This window comes from Anomaloglossus baeobatrachus, chromosome 10 (assembly GCF_048569485.1).
Source record: "Anomaloglossus baeobatrachus isolate aAnoBae1 chromosome 10, aAnoBae1.hap1, whole genome shotgun sequence".
Lineage (NCBI taxonomy): Eukaryota > Metazoa > Chordata > Amphibia > Anura > Aromobatidae > Anomaloglossus > Anomaloglossus baeobatrachus.
Window position 1 is genome coordinate 13,990,262 of NC_134362.1, and position 18,403 is coordinate 14,008,664.

Consider the following 18,403-nt stretch of genomic DNA (forward strand, 5'->3'; position numbering starts at 1 on the left):
ACTCTCTGACAGGTTTCACACGAACGGCAGTAGGCAGCCACATCGGCCCCCATTTTTGGCCAGTAGAAATGCTGGTTTAACCTGGCCTTGGTCTTAGCGATCCCTAGGTGTCCGGCCATCGGAATCTCATGTGCGATCCGCAACAACTCCGTCCGGAACGGATAGGGTACCACCAACTGTCGGTCCCTGGGCCATGCCTCCGGTGAACCCTGCTGGACCGTGGCCCGGTACAGCCGTCCTTGGTCCCAGACCACTCGCTCCGGGTCCGAGTCCGAGGGAGGCTGTGCCGCCTGCTCCTTTAGAGCTTTCAGGCTGTCGTCAGCTTCTAACGCTGCCTGAAACCCCTGACCAGATGTGGCCAGAATCGACGAGACTGTCACATCTTCGGTCAGTACCCCGGGACCTGTGTCCTGGCCTCCACCTGACTCGGCTGCCACTTGGTCAGAAGGGGAAGAGCTATCGGACCTCCGGGAGGCCCCTTGGCTTCCAGCACTCCCACTGCGGGTGACAGCGGCCACAGCCGCTGCGACCGTGGGTCGTGCCTGCTCCTCCTCCGTTCCTGACCAAGTCGCCGGTTCAGGCAGACCTACCTGGCTTCCTGACACCCCGGTTGTGGGGGAACCCTGCACCGAGATCTTACCTGGGAGCACTTCCGCTCCTGGACCGGCCCCAATCTCACCTGCCTGTTCCCCCCCTGCAGCAACAGAACCCCGCTGTGAAATCTCTGGGGACCCCACATTTGCTGTGGTAGCCCCCACCCCACACACTGGTCCTCCCCCTGCAGCACCCTGCTCTCTGCTTATCCCTGCAGAGGGCAACAGATCCCAGCTCACAGGCTGATTACTTGTAGAGGCATTGTCACACCTTTCTCTGACCCCCTCCCCTGTCACAGCTGCAGCTGTGTGTGTGTCTATGGTGTCTGTGCAAGCAGAAATATCAGAGTTCACTCCCTCCTCCCTTACATCATTCATAGATAACACATTAACATTGTCAGGAGTCATGTCAGCACTGGCTGAAGGTTCAGCCTTTGGGGCGGGGCCAAACTGGGAGGTTATTTGCCCCAAATCTGTCCCAAGTAGCACGTTTGCAGGGATCCGATCAGTTACCCCCACCTCCCTCACCCCTCGCCCTGCGCCCCAGTCCACATAAATGTCAGCAACAGGCAGCGCCGGGTCAATGCCTCCAATCCCGGAGACAGCGAGGGTTTTTCCAGGGATCAAGTCTTGGGGGGACACCATCTCAGGCCGCACCAGAGTCACCTCCGAGGCGCTGTCTCGCAGTCCTATGGTCACAGACTGGCCGACGGTGACAGGTTGGAAGCTGTCCAGGGACCTACCACCACCCCCACCCACACAATACACCTTGGGCGGCCCTTGGGACGGGGACGGAGCCGGGGCCTTGGGACGCTGAGGGCACATGGCCTTGAAGTGTCCAGGTAGGTTGCACTGGTGGCACCGTCTTGGTTCTGCCACGGGCCTGGAGAGGGGAGTTGAGGGGGACACCCCCTGCAGTCTAGGGGCAGGTGGGGCAGTCGCAGAGTTCATCTTACCCCCTCTCCAGGTGCTGCTGGTGGCTGCTCTCCTGGCTTCAGGAGCCCGATTGTTGGTGTAGTCATCTGCCAGGGCAGCTGTAGCCGTGGATCCCTTTGGCTTCTGGTCTCGGATGAACTGGCGGAGATCCTCAGGGCAGTTCCACAAGAGTTGCTCCGTGATGAACAAGTCCAGGATCTCCGGTCCGGTGGAAAGCTGCAGGCCTTGGGTCCAGTGGTCGGCAGCTCGGGCAAGTGCCCGCCGGTGGTCAGCCCAGGAGTCCTTTGGTCCCTTCTGTAGCGTCCGGAACTTCTTGCGGTAGGACTCCGGGGTGAGGTTGTACTGTTGGATCAGGGCCCGCTTGATGGTGTCGTAGCCCTGATCCGCCTCAGCAGGCAAGTCCCCAAGGATATCCAGGGCCTTACCCCTTAAACGGGGGGTCAGGTATTTGGCCCACTGGTCCTTGTTCAGATGATGCTGCAAGCAAGTCCGTTCAAAAGCAGTCAAGAAAGAGTCCAAGTCTCCATCCTTCTCCAGCACTGGGAAGTCCTCAACACGGACCTTTGGAAGTTTGGTGTCTGGAAGGTCACGGGTGGCTGATGAGGGCCGGAGCTGAGCTAGCTGCAGCTGGTAGTTACGCTCTGCCTGGCGCTCTTCACGCGCTGCTTGCCGCTCACGCTCGGCCATGAGTTCCTTGTAGCCCTCCCGGTCTCCAGCCTGGCGTAGGGCCATAGCCATTTGAAGAAGGCTATCCGAGCCTCCCAGGCTCGGTGGAATGGCACGTGGTGATCTGCGGCCCGCTGCGGAGCCTGGTGATTCACTGTCCATTGCAGAGCGGAGGGCTGGCATCTGGCTCGTTGAGGACCCTTGGGCGAGCTGCTCCTCATCTTGTCCAGCAGTGCCCGGTTGTGCAATGTCCTCTGCAGAGCTGTTTTCTGGCGTCGAGCTCCTGGAGGACTCGTGGGCAACCTCCTCATTGCTGTCCACAGCACCGTCCTCCCTCTCTTCGGCTCCTGCTTTAGCATTGGCCAGTTGCATAGCTCTGCTCCTGGTGCCATCAGCCATTCTTGCAGACTTTTGGTCACTGACACAGAACTGACACCTGATGCCTCCACACACCTTACAGTATCTGCACTCTGACACTCTAGTGTTGAGCTGGTCTGAAGACCCCAGCAGCCACAGCTGCTGTAGGCAGTCTTTAGTGTCTGGGAGTATGGGTCTCACACTCACACACACTATTATCTCGATCCCACCGCTATGCCACCAATATGTCACAAACCACCGGGGGGGTCACTCAGAAATCCCCCGCGCTGGCTACCAGTACGTCACAATCGGGGGGTAACAAGTGGGGTCACCCCTACTTTATACCTCCCGACCGACAGACAGAGCACGTGACGCGCTCTCTAGCGCCCCTCTTATAGTCAGGCCAATTATGGAATTGCCCGACAATAAGCAAGGAGGCCGCTATACTACTTATGCCGATTATTGAAGGGCCCCCGGCGAGAGAAGGGTATATATTCCCCCGACCTCCGCGGGCGGAATATATAAACTCTCCCCGAATCTCACTGGCCTCCCCACAATAATCCTTGGCACAACTCGCTGCCACCAACCGATTTACGGTAACTATTAGCCGAACACACAGACGTGGGATTCAAGATCGAGATAACAGAACAGCCCAAGATTAATTATATAATTTAATCGCCTAAAGCACACTAGAAACTACAATATATACAATAGGGAATCTACAGAATATACAGTTATGTCAGAGTACAGTTACAGATAAAGCATGGTTTACAAACAGGTATGCAAATTCAATCAGTTACCTTGTGCGTCTGGCCACAGGGGGGCGCTGTAGACCAGGTTTCTAGGAACTCCCACAGATGTTTCCTGCACGTGCCCCCAGCGAGAAGAACACTGGAAAATGGCCGAAGTAGGGTTATCAACCTGGGCAGATCCAGGTCCCCTCCTACCTTAGTGACCTCACAGGGAAGCACTGCCACTCCCCCTGCATGGATCAGAATTATCCAGCAAAGGGGATATTGGCCATAACTTTGCCTGGGAGCGTCGTAGGCGGACGCCAATGCTCTCATTGTGACAGTTATGAATTTAGCTACAGAACGAGGGGACTCATGACCTGTCTGCCAGTTCCCCATTGGCTGATATCACGCCTGGGGCATTTCCCAAGCTCCCCCTTCCATAAAAAAGGTGTGCCAGCATCGTCCGCCTGCGCAAACACCATTTTTATGGTTGCCATATTTATCGGAGATATGGCTTGCGAGATATGAACCATTTTTTACTGGAGTCGTTCTGTCTGGCTACTTCCAAGCCTTGCTAATGAGATACAACTCTTGTTACAGGGTGACGGCAGGGAGTCATCCTGGGTCCATTGTCCTCACATCATCTCATCTCCATATCAGAGGAGATGGCTGTTGGAGGTGTAAGTGGGATGTGACACCTTCACAGATGCTGGACATTTGAGCACAAGAAGGGAGGGGGGCACTGCCAGGGAGTGATGAGAGCAATTATGACTTCTAGTCATAATTCCTCTTCATATCCCAGGATTTACCTCACAATCCCCAACTTTCAATATATCTTAGCTCGTGGAGGTAAAAGGCGGAAGATTTTACCACCATATTTCTGATCATGATTTTAATTTTCCATAGATAGGAAATGGTGTATATCTGTTGTCATCCATTTGTTCGATATTAATTTGGAGCTTATAGGCAGGCCTCACAATTATGAAAAAAAATTGCATGTTCTTCCCCTTGGGATCACAATATCAAAAAATGTATCTCCCATAAATATCGGATCAATACAAACCCCAATACCCCTCACTGACCACCAGTGCCCAAAAATCTGGGACAATCTTTTGACATTCAGCATATCTGACTACAGAGGTGACAAATTTGATGCTTTTCAATCCCTGGGTATACAAACCCCAGACTTTGTCGGTTTTCCAGCAGATATGCCATTTTTAATTACCTGTCCACACAAGGGGGTCCTAGCCGAACAGGGGCCATATTTAGTGTTGGCTTTCTCTTTCTCCCTTCTCCAGTTACAAATAATCTCATATGTCCAATATGGGGGATGGGCATATCCCCCTATTCCATAAACAAAAGAGAAGTGTTTATGGATTGTATAAGTTCTGTTTCATGACGTTGGTTCTGCTCCAGAATAGAAAATGTTTCAAATGTGCATACTTTTCTATACGTTTCACTATTGATTTTGATGTGAATAAAATACACAGATTCTGCCACGGGTGATGATATTGTTCTTCTTTATTAGTGAAAGAATAAAGTAAAATCTTAAGTAATTTCCTCTTGGAAACTAACGCTCTAGATTTGACTCCTTTTAGCTAACCAAAGCCGAAAAAAAATGCCCCCTACACACATGGCCCTGCCCAGGACTCAGACGCACGTTCTTCTTTTTAATAAAATGTTAAACGACCGGGTGGTGATTGCTGTATTGGGGGCTTCTGTGCAGGAAAATCGTCCGCACCGTAGAGATCAGCCAGTGACCCCACAACAAAGCTGGAGGTTTTCCCTCTCCTTTCTAACCAGCAGATACATGGATGGGCTGTGCACACGGATCTCGGGATCGATCTTGGAGGGATGGAATTCTCTATATAAGATATATCGCAACTCTTCTATTGGTTGGACTTCCCCTCTTATTACGGCCATCTGTCGTTACCGTCCATGGTTTGTTCTGCTCAGTTGCTTCACCCTAGGTGCAGACTTTTGTGTTTATAAGGTTCGGTTATCCCGTTGCTTACGTGAATACGGAAAAAAAGAAGAAAAAAAGTTTTTACCCTCAAGTTATGGTTTGCTTGTTAAAGAGGGCCAACCACCTATATAACCTAAAGCCAATGCTATACTGGCACTATCATGCAGATTCTATACATGCCTTTAGTTTTGAGATCAGATATATACTTTCTGAAATATGGGTAAGTAAATTTTGTGAAATGCACTGTTTGATGAGAGGTACAACCAGGGCTGTGGAGTCGGAGTCGGAGTCGTGGAGTCGGAGTCGGAGTCGGAGCTCATTTTGGTGGAGTCGGAGTCGGAGTCGGTATAAAATGCACCGACTCCGACTCCTAAAATATATAATAAATTGGGGACAGGAGTGCAATGCAGAATGTGCTGAATATTTTACTAAATAATAACATTTAGTATAATGCTTATATTTAAGTGAAAAAAATTTTGTAGTACAATGTGAACATCAGACATTTAATTGTTTTTATGATACAATAATCAAGATATTTGGATAGAACATAAAATATTTATTGGAATACAACTTTAGAACACAAAAAACTAATAAATTGTAAATATGTAATATATATATATATATATATATATATATATATATATACATACACACACACAGTGTATATACACACACAAGATATATATGTAATCTACTGTATATTACATAGTGTATTACATATTTACGATTTATTACAGTTTTTTGTGTTCTAAAGTTGTATTCCAATAAATATATTTTATGTTCTATCCAAATATCTTGATTATCGTATCATAAAAATTATTAAATGTCTGATGTTCACATACACATATTCATGTACTACAATAAATTTTTCACCTAACTAAGCAATATATGTAGGAGTCGGAGTCGGAGCCGGAGTCGGAGTCGGAGCCGGAGTCGGAGTCGGTGCAAGAGAATTTGAGGAGTCGGAGTCGGAGTCGAAGGTTTGGCTTACCGACTCCACAGCCCTGGGTACAACAGAACACCTAATAGGTGGGCCGGGGTTTGCTAGTCATTCCCGTCCCTGACTGTCTGCCAGTCCTTCCTCATGCTGTATCTATTGTTACAGGGGGGAGGAAGGACAGGGGGAAGGAAGGATAGACAGGAGCAGGAATATCTAGCAAGACCTGACCCACCTATTAGATATTCCGTTGCACCTCTCATCAAATAAGGCCTAGGCCACACGGGATGAAAATCGGACCGAGTGGAATGTGATAAAACATCGCATTCCACTTGGACCAATATTAGCCTGTGTGTCAGCGCACATGAGCGATTTATTTTCTCAGCCCCAATCGGACCGAGAAAACAATCGCAGCATGCTGCTACTGTAATGCGAGTCTTTCTCTCGCACCCATTCAAGTCTATGGGGTGAGAGTAAGACCGCACTGCACTCGCAGTACACCGGTTTACCGTGAGTGCAGAGCGAGAATGGCAATAGCCGGCTACGGAGGAGAGAGGGAGATAAATCCCTCCCTCCCCTCCTCAGACCCGGCCCGCTCCCCCTCCTCAGCCGCCCGCTCCCCCTCCTCAGCCACCCGCTCTCTCCTCCTCAGCGCCGGCCCGCCCCTCCTCAGCGCTGGCCCGCCCCTCCTCAGTGCCTGTCCCGCCCCCGCAGCTGAGGTCCGATCACATGATTGGACCTCAGTCGCAGTGACACTCACATGACACTCTGCTCCCGCTGTGCTGCCAGCATAAGCCGAGTGTCATGCGAGGATCGCACTAGTCCCCGAGTGACCCCGTCCTTACAGTTCATTTCACAAACTTTATTTGCCTATATTCCAGAAAGTCACAACTAACGGTATGTATAGAATCAGCCTGATAGTGGCAGTATAGCACTGTATGTATAGAATCAGCCTGATAGTGGCAGTATAGCACTGTATGTATAGAATCAGCCTGATAGCGCCAGTATAGCACTGTATGTATAGAAGAATCAGCCGGATAGCGCCAGCATAGCACTGTATGTATAGAATCAGCCTGATAGCGCCAGTATAGCACTGTATGTATAGAATCAGCCTGATAGTGCCAGTATAGCACTGTATGTATAGAATCAGCCTGATAGCGCCAGTATAGCACTGTATGTATAGACTCAGCCTGATAGTGCCAGTATAGCGCTGTATGTATAGAATCAGCCTGATAGCGCCAGTATAGCGCTGTATGTATAGAATCAGACTGATAGCGCCAGTATAGCGCTGTATGTATAGAATCAGACTGATAGTGCCAGTATAGCGCTGTATGTATAGAATCAGACTGATAGTGCCAGTATAGCACTGTATGTATAGAATCAGCCTGATAGCGCCAGTATAGCACTGTATGTATAGACTCAGCCTGATAGCGCCAGTATAGCACTGTATGTATAGACTCAGCCTGATAGTGCCAGTATAGCGCTGTATGTATAGAATCAGCCTGATAGCGCCAGTATAGCGCTGTATGTATAGAATCAGACTGATAGCGCCAGTATAGCGCTGTATGTATAGAATCAGACTGATAGTGCCAGTATAGCGCTGTATGTATAGAATCAGACTGATAGTGCCAGTATAGCACTGTATGTATAGAATCAGCCTGATAGTGCCAGTATAGCACTGTATGTATAGAATCAGCCTGATAGTGCCAGTATAGCACTGTATGTATAGACTCAGCCTGATAGTGCCAGTATAGCACTGTATGTATAGAATCAGCCTGATAGTGCCAGTATAGCGCTGTATGTATAGAATCAGACTGATAGTGCCAGTATAGCACTGTATGTATAGAATCAGACTGATAGTGCCAGTATAGCACTGTATGTATAGAATCAGACTGATAGTGCCAGTATAGCACTGTATGTATAGAATCAGCCTGATAGCGCCAGTATAGCACTGTATGTATAGAATCAGCCTGACAGTGCCAGTATAGCACTGTATGTATAGAATCAGCCTGATAGTGCCAGTATAGCGCTGTATGTATAGAATCAGCCTGATAGTGCCAGTATAGCACTGTATGTATAGAATCAGCCTGACAGTGCCAGTATAGCACTGTATGTATAGAATCAGCCTGACGGCGCCAGTATAGCACTGTATGTATAGAATCAGCCTGACGGCGCCAGTATAGCACTGTATGTATAGAATCAGCCTGACAGTGCCAGTATAGCACTGTATGTATAGAAAAAGCCTGATAGTGCCAGTATAGCACTGTATGTATAGAATCAGCCTGATAGTGCCAGTATAGCACTGTATGTATAGAATCAGCCTGATAGTGCCAGTATAGCACTGTATGTATAGAATCAGCCTGATAGTGCCAGTATAGCACTGTATGTATAGAATCAGCCTGATAGTGCCAGTATAGCACTGTATGTATAGACTCAGCCTGATAGCCCCAGTATAGCACTGGCTTTAGTTTATATATGTAAATCCCGGTGGTTGGTCCTCTTAGGCCTGAACTGTCTGGTATAACCCTATAGGCACGTCATCGGGTGACGTGGGATCGGCTCCATAGCTTGTGAGCTCCTCAGGCCTCTCTGCCAGCTCTATAGGTGCTGTCTGTATAATGGGCTCTTATCTGTGGGACTGGAGAGGCTGATTACGCTGTGCACAGATGTGTATTACAATGTGACTTTCATGCCTGATGCCTTTCTGCTTTGTTGTGAGCATTGTGTGGTGAAGGCTGTATTGAAATAAACCGGTCCTGTGCCAGCGGCTTTACCTTGCCCCCAGTTAGTGGCGCACATGTTGAGCTTTTTAAAGCAGGGTATAATAGACGTTCGGTGCTTATATCGGGGTAGCGGTGTGTACAGCTTTGCAGTTTCTTTGCATTTTTCTCTATTGCCATGGTTTATGCTTTTATTTCCAGAATTGTCTTTTGTTCTGCATCCAGGAGATTTCTGCTAGGACTTGTCGTGTGTTTAGTCCTCATGTCTGACAGTGACTCCTCGGGTGGCGTGTCTGCGTGCCAGTGGCCTACTACTTGAATACGATGTGACGTCATGTGTCCGGACTCACCCGTGCTTGTTTTTTCTTTCAGAAACTTGTAGTGGAGCAGCTTAGGAAGAATCTGATAGTGAAACAGGAACTCCCGGACAACAAACTCCTTATCCAACCTCTGCTTCAGCTCGAAAGCAAACCGCCAACACCGCAAGTGCAGCAGCAGCCACGTCCGATCCAACTACAGCAACTGCAGTCCATGTCACATGCATCCACATCGCTTCCAGGCCTGAGTGGCACGCAGGTGAGTGCTCCACTTAAATAGGGGGTTTCATGCCAGGGGCATCGCCATCTTGGCTGGTATGCGAAAAACCTTGTCCAGGGGCCGAGCGCTGCAAGGCTGTGACCTCCAATTCATTTCCCTCCTAAACATCGCAGCTTAACCACATGGAGTTTTCTGTATCTGGACGGGCATGAAAGGCAAGAAGGAAATATGGCCTTAAAGTGAAAGACGATCCCTGAACCCTACACAAATAGCTGATTTTGCTCTTGGAGGATTCAGCCATCTGCACACGTTGTAATTCTGAACGGTGGTTGTTTCCATACATGAAAATCCTAGTAATTCATGGACGGCTCCATAGCGAGAGTAACTGCTCACAGAGGGGGTCCGAGGCCGGAGACGCCCCCCTTTAGATGTCAATGTGCTCTAACTTGGGAGTAATGGTCATGTCACACACAACGACGACAACGGCGCTGCTAAGTCACCATTTTCTGTGACGTAACAGCGATGTTGCTAGCGATGTTGCTGTGTGTGACATCCAGCAACGGCCTGGCCCCTGCTGTGAGGTCGCCGGTTGTTGCTGAATGTCCTGGACCATTGTTTGGTCGTTTCTCTCCCGCTGTGAAGCGCACATCGCTGTGTGTGACAGCGACAGAGCAACGAACTGAATGTGCAGGGAGCCGGCTTCTGCGGACACTGGTAACCAAGGTAAATATCGGGTAACCAAGCAAAGGCTTGGTTACCTGATATTTACCTTCGTTACCAGCGTCCGCAGCTTCTAGAAGCCGGCTCCCTGCTCCCTGCACACGTAGCCAAGGTACACACCGGGTAACTATAAGCAAAGCGCTTTGCTTATTAACCCGATGTGTACTCTAGCTACGAGTGCAGGGAGCCAGCGCTAAGCGGTGTGCGCTGGTAACCAAGGTAAATATCGGGTAACCAAGCGAATCACTTTGCTTGGTTACCCGATATTTACCTTAGTTACCAAGCGCAGCATCGCTTCCACGCGTCGCTGCTGGCTGGGGGGCTGGTCACTGGTTACTGGTGAGATCTGCCTGTGTGACAGCTCACCAGTGACCATGTAACGACGCAGCAGCGATCCTGATAAGGTCAGATAGTCGTCGTGATCGCTGCTGCGTCACTAAAGTGTGACCTAGGCTTAAGGGCTGGTTTATCCTGATGGGACAACCACTCTAACATTGTGTAAAGAGACACATTTTTAGGCTATGTTCGCACATTGCTTTTTTTTTTTTTTATTTGCTTTGGTTCTCTTTTTCTACTTTTAGGACTGGTGTGAAAATATATTCTAGTTTTAGGTAACATTTTTGCTGAAATATGGAGAATTGTGAAGGTTTTCCAAACTTTCAAGTATCACTGTAAACATTTCCATATACCATAAATGACTATCATCCAAACAATACCTTGGCCAACATCCGTCTCAGCCGTCTCTGCCATACACAGGCGTTTTTAGACGCTGCGTTTTTGTGTTTTCTTCGGCGCTCCATTGGGAGACCCAGACGATTGGGTGTATAGCACTGCCTCCGGAGGCCACACAAAGCAATTACACCAAAAAGTGTAAGGCCCCTCCCCTTCTGGCTATACACCCCCAGTGGGATCACTGGCTCACCAGTTTTCTGCTTTGTGCTAAGGAGGTCAGACATCCACGCATAGCTCCACTGTTTAGTCAGCAGTAGCTGCTGACTATATCGGATGGAAGAAAAGAGGGCCCATATGGGGCCCCCAGCATGCTCCCTTCTTACCCCACTTGTGGTTTGTAAGGTTGAGGTACCCATTGCGGGTACGGAGGCTGGAGCCCACATGCTGTTTTCCTTCCCCATCCCCCTGAGGGGCTCTGAGGAAGTGGGATCTTACCGGCCACCAAGCCCTGAGGCCGGGCTCCATCCACAGACCCATTGAACCTGCTGGATGTGGAGCGGGAGTGCCGTTCAGGGACAAGGCCCTGCAACTTTCAGGTACTCTGTGTCCCCGTATGGCAGGCCACGCACACCCCAGGCTTGCTGGGTGTGCTAGTGCGCCGGGGACTGTAGCGCTGTGCGCTGGGCTTATAGTCCCCGCAGATTACTGGGGGACTTTATGTGTGTGGATCGCCGCGCCGACCGCCCCTGGAGCGGCGGCGCAGCTGCGACTTATAGTGCGCCGGGGACGCGCCGACCGCGCTTTTACGGCGGCGGCGCTTCTAACTTTAGTCCCCGGTTTTCTGCGGCCTAGCTCCGCTTCGTTAACGCCCCCCACCCTGTCAATCAGGGTAGGGGAGAGACGTTGTTCAATCGGCAGCGCCGAGGGCTGGAGCACGATTTACATGCTCCAGCCCTCTCACTGAGCACAGTAGGACACAGGCTTCGCGCTTTTTCTCTGTGCACGCCCTAGGCCCGCCCCCAGGCTTGCAGCTCCCCAGGACGCCGGCAGCCATTATACACATGCAGTCTGGCTGGAGAACGGACGCAGGCTCTGAGGGACCCAGGCTAGGGGTTTCTGGCGACCACACACCCGCGCTAAGCGGGCGGTAAGCAGCACATACGTGCGGCCCCACTAGTGCCACAGTGTTATATTTGTGTGCTGCACTGTAAGGTCGCTTCTTGGCTGTACACCCTATATTGCTTTGAGGAGACAACAGCATGTCATCCGCAAAACGCAAGGGTGCCAAGGCACGGGCTGTTTACACTGCTTGTGCAGCATGTGGGGCTAATCTACCAGCAGGCTCCAACGACTCTCATTGTGTGCAATGTTCAGTCCCAGTGGCACTTCGTCAGCCAGAGCCTATTGTGGTGGTAGCCCAGGCAGAGACGCCTGTGAACCCTACCCCGGTGACGGGGACAGAATTTGCAGTCTTTGCTGATAAAATGTCTGTGACTATGACAAAAATCCTGGAGACCTTGCAGTCCAGGCCAGTTGCTCAGACCATGGACACCGCTGTGTCTATGTTCCCCGGCCCCCCTCAGCTGGAATTAATCCGTAATTCAAGGGGGTCCCAGGCATCACAGGCTGAGGGCTCTGACTCCGATGACCGTCCCAGTCCGCCTAAGCGAGCTCGCTGGGAGAGACCCTCCACGTCATCACGCGGATCAGGGTCTCAGCGAGAAGGGTCTCTATATGATGGCTCAGAGGTGGGTGATCAGGAGTCTTGTCCTGACGCCGCACTCAATTTGGATACGCCAGATGGTGACGCCATGGTAAATGACCTTATAGCGGCCATCAATAGGCTGTTGGATATTTCTCCCCCAGCCCCTTCTGCAGAGGAGGCAGCTGCACAGCAGGAGAAATTCCATTTCCTGTATCCCAAGCGTAAATTGAGTACTTTTCTGGACCACTCTGACTTCAGAGAATCCATCCAGAAACACAATACTTATCCGGACAAGCGTTTTTCTAAACGCCTTAAGGATACACGTTATCCTTTTCCCCCTGACGTGGTCAAACGCTGGACCAAGTGTCCAAAAGTGGACCCTCCAATATCCAGGCTTGCAGCTAGATCCATAGTTGCAGTGGAGGATGGGGCTTCACTTAAAGATGCCAATGACAGACAGACGGACCTTTGGTTGAAATCTGTCTATGAAGCTATTGGCGCGTCGTTTGCTCCAGCATTCGCGGCCGTGTGGGCGCTCCAAGCTATTTCAGCTGGTCTGGCACAGGTGGACTCTCTCATACGTCCAGCAGTGCCGCAAGTGGCGTCCCTAACTACGCAAATGTCTGCGTTTGCGACCTACGCTATCAATGCGGTACTGGACTCTACGAGCCGTACCTCAATGGCATCCGCCAACTCTGTAGTTTTGCGCAGAGCCTTGTGGTTAAAGGAATGGAAAGCAGATTCTGCTTCTAAAAAATGTTTAACCAGCTTGCCATTATCTGGAGACAGACTGTTTGGTGAGCAATTGGCGGAAATCATTAAACAGTCCAAAGGTAAGGACTCCTCCTTACCCCAGCCCAGATCAAGCAAACCTCCACAGAGGAAGTGGCAGTCAAAGTTTCGGTCCTTTCGAGGCTCGGGCAAGCCCCAATTCTCCTCGTCCAAAGGGACTCAGAAAGAGCAAAGGAGCTCTGATTCCTGGCGGGCTCACTCACGCCCCAAGAAAGCAACCGGAGGTACCGCTTCCAAGGCGGCTGCCTCATGACTTTCGGCCGCCTCCCTCCGCATCCTCGGTCGGTGGCAGGCTCTCCCGCTTTTGCGACATTTGGCTGCCACAGGTCAAAGACCGGTGGGTAACAGACATTTTGTCTCACGGGTACAGGATAGAGTTCAGTTCTCGTCCTCCGCCTCGGTTCTTCAGAACTTCCCCACATCCCGACCGAGCAGATGCCCTTCTGCAGGTGGTGAATTCTCTAAGAGCAGAAGGAGTGGTGGTCCCTGTTCCTCTTCAGGAACGAGGTCAAGGTTTTTACTCCAATCTCTTTGTGGTGCCAAAAAAGGACGGCTCATTCCGTCCTGTTCTGGACCTAAAACTGCTCAACAAGCATGTGAACGCCAGGCGGTTCCGGATGGAATCCCTCCGCTCAGTCATTGCCTCAATGTCTCAAGGAGATTTCCTAGCATCAATAGACATCAAGGATGCTTATCTCCACGTGCCGATTGCTACAGAGCACCAACGCTTTCTACGCTTCGTGATAGGAGACGACCATCTTCAGTTCGTAGCTCTGCCATTTGGTCTGGCAACAGCCCCACGGGTGTTCACCAAGATCATGGCGGCAGTGGTAGCAGTCTTGCACTCTCAGGGACACTCTGTGATCCCTTACTTGGACGACCTACTGGTCAAGGCACCCTCTCAAGAGGCATGCCAACTCAGCTTGACTGTTGCACTGGAGACTCTCCAGACGTTCGGGTGGATCATCAACTTCTCAAAGTCAAATCTGTCACCGACCCAATCACTAACGTATCTTGGCATGGAGTTTCATACTCTCTCAGCGATAGTGAAGCTTCCGCTGGACAAGCAGCGGTCTCTACAGACTGGGGTGCAGGCTCTCCTTCAAAGTCAGTCGCACTCCTTAAGACGCCTCATGCACTTCCTCGGGAAGATGGTGGCGGCAATGGAGGCGGTTCCGTTTGCGCAGTTTCATCTGCGCCCACTTCAATGGGACATTCTCTGCCAATGGGACGGGAAGTCAAAATCCCTGGACAGGAAAGTCTCCCTTTCCCAGACGGCCAAGGACTCTCTGCATTGGTGGCTTCTTCCCACCTCATTATCACAGGGAAGATCCTTCCTACCACCGTCTTGGGCGGTGGTCACGACAGACGCGAGTCTGTCAGGGTGGGGAGCAGTTTTTCTCCACCACAGGGCTCAGGGTACGTGGACTCAGCAGGAGTCCACCCTTCAGATCAATGTTCTGGAAATCAGAGCAGTGTATCTTGCCCTACTAGCCTTCCAGCAGTGGCTGGAAGGAAGGCAGATCCGAATTCGGTCGGACAACTCCACAGCGGTGGCATACATCAACCACCAAGGGGGGACACGCAGTCGGCAAGCCTTCCAGGAAGTCCGGCGGATTCTGATGTGGGTGGAAGCCACGGCCTCCACCATATCCGCAGTTCACATCCCCGGCGTAGAAAACTGGGAAGCAGACTTCCTCAGTCGCCAGGGCATGGACGCAGGGGAATGGTCCCTTCACCCAGACGTGTTTCAGGAAATCTGTCGCCGATGGGGAAGGCCGGACGTCGACCTCATGGCGTCCCGGCACGACAACAAGGTCCCAACCTTCATGGCACGGTCTCGCGATCAAAGAGCGCTGGCGGCAGACGCCCTAGTGCAAGATTGGTCGCAGTTCCGGCTCCCTTATGTGTTTCCACCTCTGGCACTCTTGCCCAGAGTGCTACGCAAGATCAGATCCGATTGCAGCCGCGTCATACTCGTCGCCCCAGACTGGCCGAGGAGGGCGTGGTATCCGGATCTGTGGCAGCTCATGGTCGGCCAACCGTGGGCACTACCAGACCGACCAGACTTACTGTCCCAAGGGCCGTTTTTCCATCGGAATTCTGCGGCCCTGAACCGGACTGTGTGGCCATTGAGTCCTGGATCCTAGCGTCTTCAGGATTATCCCAAGGGGTCGTTGCCACCATGAGACAGGCTAGGAAGCCCACGTCCGCTAAGATCTACCACAGAACGTGGAGGATATTCTTATCCTGGTGCTCTGCTCAGGGAGTGTCCCCCTGGCCATTTGCATTGCCTACCTTTCTTTCTTTCCTGCAATCTGGGTTAGAAAAAGGTTTGTCGCTCGGCTCCCTTAAAGGTCAGGTCTCGGCGCTATCCGTCTTTTTTCAGAGGCGTTTGGCACGCCTTCCTAAGGTGCGCACGTTCCTACAGGGGGTTTGCCATATCGTACCCCCGTACAAGCGGCCGTTAGATCCATGGGATCTGAACAGGGTACTAGTTGCCCTCCAGAAGCCGCCCTTCGAGCCTCTGAGGGAGGTTTCACTTTCTAGACTGTCACAGAAAGTGGCTTTTCTGGTAGCGATCACATCTCTTCGGAGAGTGTCTGAGCTGGCAGCGCTATCATCCAAGGCTCCCTTCCTGGTCTTCCACCAGGACAAGGTAGTGCTGCGCCCCATTCAGGAGTTTCTCCCGAAGGTGGTATCCTCTTTTCATCTTAATCAGGATATCTCTTTGCCTTCGTTTTGTCCTCATGCAGTTCATCGGTATGAGAAGGATTTACATTTGTTGGATCTGGTGAGAGCACTCGGAATCTACATTTCCCGCACGGCGCCCTTGCGCCGTTCGGATGCACTCTTTGTCCTTGTCGCTGGTAAGCGCAAAGGGTCGCAGGCTTCTAAGGCCACCCTGGCTCGATGGATCAAAGAACCAATTCTTGAAGCCTACCGTTCTGCTGGGCTTCCGGTTCCATCAGGGCTGAAGGCCCATTCTACCAGAGCCGTGGGTGCGTCCTGGGCATTGCGACACCAGGCTACGGCTCAACAGGTGTGCCAGGCAGCTACCTGGTCGAGTCTGCACACTTTCACCAAACATTATCAGGTGCATACCTATGCTTCGGCGGACGCCAGCCTAGGTAGAAGAGTCCTGCAGGCGGCAGTTGCCTCCCCGTAGGGGAGGGCTGTCTTGCAGCTCTAACATGAGGTATTCTTTACCCACCCAGGGACAGCTTTTGGACGTCCCAATCGTCTGGGTCTCCCAATGGAGCGCCGAAGAAGAAGGGAATTTTGTTACTTACCGTAAATTCCTTTTCTTCTAGCTCCTATTGGGAGACCCAGCACCCGCCCTGTTGTCCTTCGGGATTGTTGGTTTGTTTGCGGGTACACATGTTGTTCATGTTGAATGGTTTTCAGTTCTCCGACGTTACTTCGGAGTGAATTTGTTTAAACCAGTTATTGGCTTTCCTCCTTCTTGCTTTTGCACTAAAACTGGTGAGCCAGTGATCCCACTGGGGGTGTATAGCCAGAAGGGGAGGGGCCTTACACTTTTTGGTGTAATTGCTTTGTGTGGCCTCCGGAGGCAGTGCTATACACCCAATCGTCTGGGTCTCCCAATAGGAGCTAGAAGAAAAGGAATTTACGGTAAGTAACAAAATTCCCTTCTTTTTTTATCCGCGGCAAAAACGCAGCGGTAAAATTGCATGCGTTTTTACAGCGTTTCAGTGCATTTTAGCTGCCTTTTTGATCACTGTGTTGTGCTGCATTTTTGTAATGCATTGCATGGGTGGAAAACGCAGAAAAGAATTGACATGACCATTTTTTTTTCCCATCTATCATATAATATACTTCTGTCCTAGGGGACTTGGAGTTATTCCATGGACACATTGCCGAATAGAAAAAAGCATTGATGAGCTGGATTAGAAAATGGCCAAATATTTGCACTTTGGTCAAATTGGACAAAAAATGTTGTTTTGTATGCCAAGCATTACTGAGGCATCCTATCTGGAAATACAGGCCCCTGGCTGACATAGTAGAAGTAATAGGGAAGGGGGGAATTAAGGATTAAAATAATGAATGGTGAACCAGGAAAGCAAAGTGAACCGAAAGAAATAGAGGAACTGATGATGTAGTAAAACAAAGGTAAAATAGGTGAATTGTGAAGATGGAGTTTTAGCAAATCTTCAACAAAATTGATGTTTGCGGCTTCTGTGTGTGTAATGTGGGGTGAGGTGGAGCAGGGCTCGGGGTGTGCAGTACACATCTGCAGTTACGGGGCGGGCACGAGCCCTTCTCACCAGTGTTAGGGATATCCCTCGAAAGAGTCCTCTACTGAGGCGCATCTCCCAACCGGAGTCCAGCACATCTATAAGGACAATGGGAGCGGATGAGGCTTCACTGTGCACAGAGGCAGGCTTACTCTTTAGCAGTCGAGGAAACATGGATCATAACCCCAGGAACGGCAGCCATATTGGTTGTCAGCAAGAAGGACTCAGGGCTGCATTGCTGCAGGTGACTCTTTAGGTTTTAGTTGCTTTTATTAATCTTTTCTTAACACTGCAAGGTTTCCCCTGTCCAGTGTATCTACAGCATTGTTGAAATCATTTCACCACAGTTGCCGTAAAGCAAACTACTTTTCTATCACTTTTCTGTATTGACCTTTTTCAGTTCCTTCTTTTCACTCTTGATCTTTATTCCTTTAGACTGTGGCCACAGCCTCTATGATCACGGCAAAGACTCTACCTCTCGTTTTAAAAGCCGCCGCCGCATCCATGCCCACCTCGGTTTTGGGGCAGAGACCAACCATCGCCATGGTGACTGCCATCAACAGCCAGAAAGCAGTCCTCGGCTCCGATGCACAAGGCGGCGTAGTAAACCTGCAGACGTCGAATAAGGTCACCGGTCAGGGAACAGAGACCTTTCAGATAGTGGCAAAAAATGCTGTTACTCTGGTGAGTGATGGTCCCATGGATTACTCCACGTCATGTGTGACTGATGTTGAGGGATGATTGATGATAGGGATGATGGACGAAATGAATGATTGATGATAGGGATGATGGATGATAGGGATGATTGA

The 18,403-nt window shown here is 50.6% G+C and overlaps 1 protein-coding gene across 6 annotated transcripts in view; it reads left to right on the forward strand.

Moving 5' to 3' along the window:
* The window catches only part of PHF21A (PHD finger protein 21A), a 193,377-nt gene that overhangs the window by 108,481 nt on the left and 66,493 nt on the right, over window positions 1-18,403 (forward strand). For all 6 annotated transcript variants that reach the window (XM_075326484.1, XM_075326479.1, XM_075326482.1 and 3 more), the window contains exons 5-6: window positions 9,282-9,485; window positions 18,030-18,278. In XM_075326484.1, the coding sequence (XP_075182599.1) occupies window positions 9,282-9,485; window positions 18,030-18,278 (453 nt within the window). The remainder of the gene's footprint in view (window positions 1-9,281; window positions 9,486-18,029; window positions 18,279-18,403) is intronic.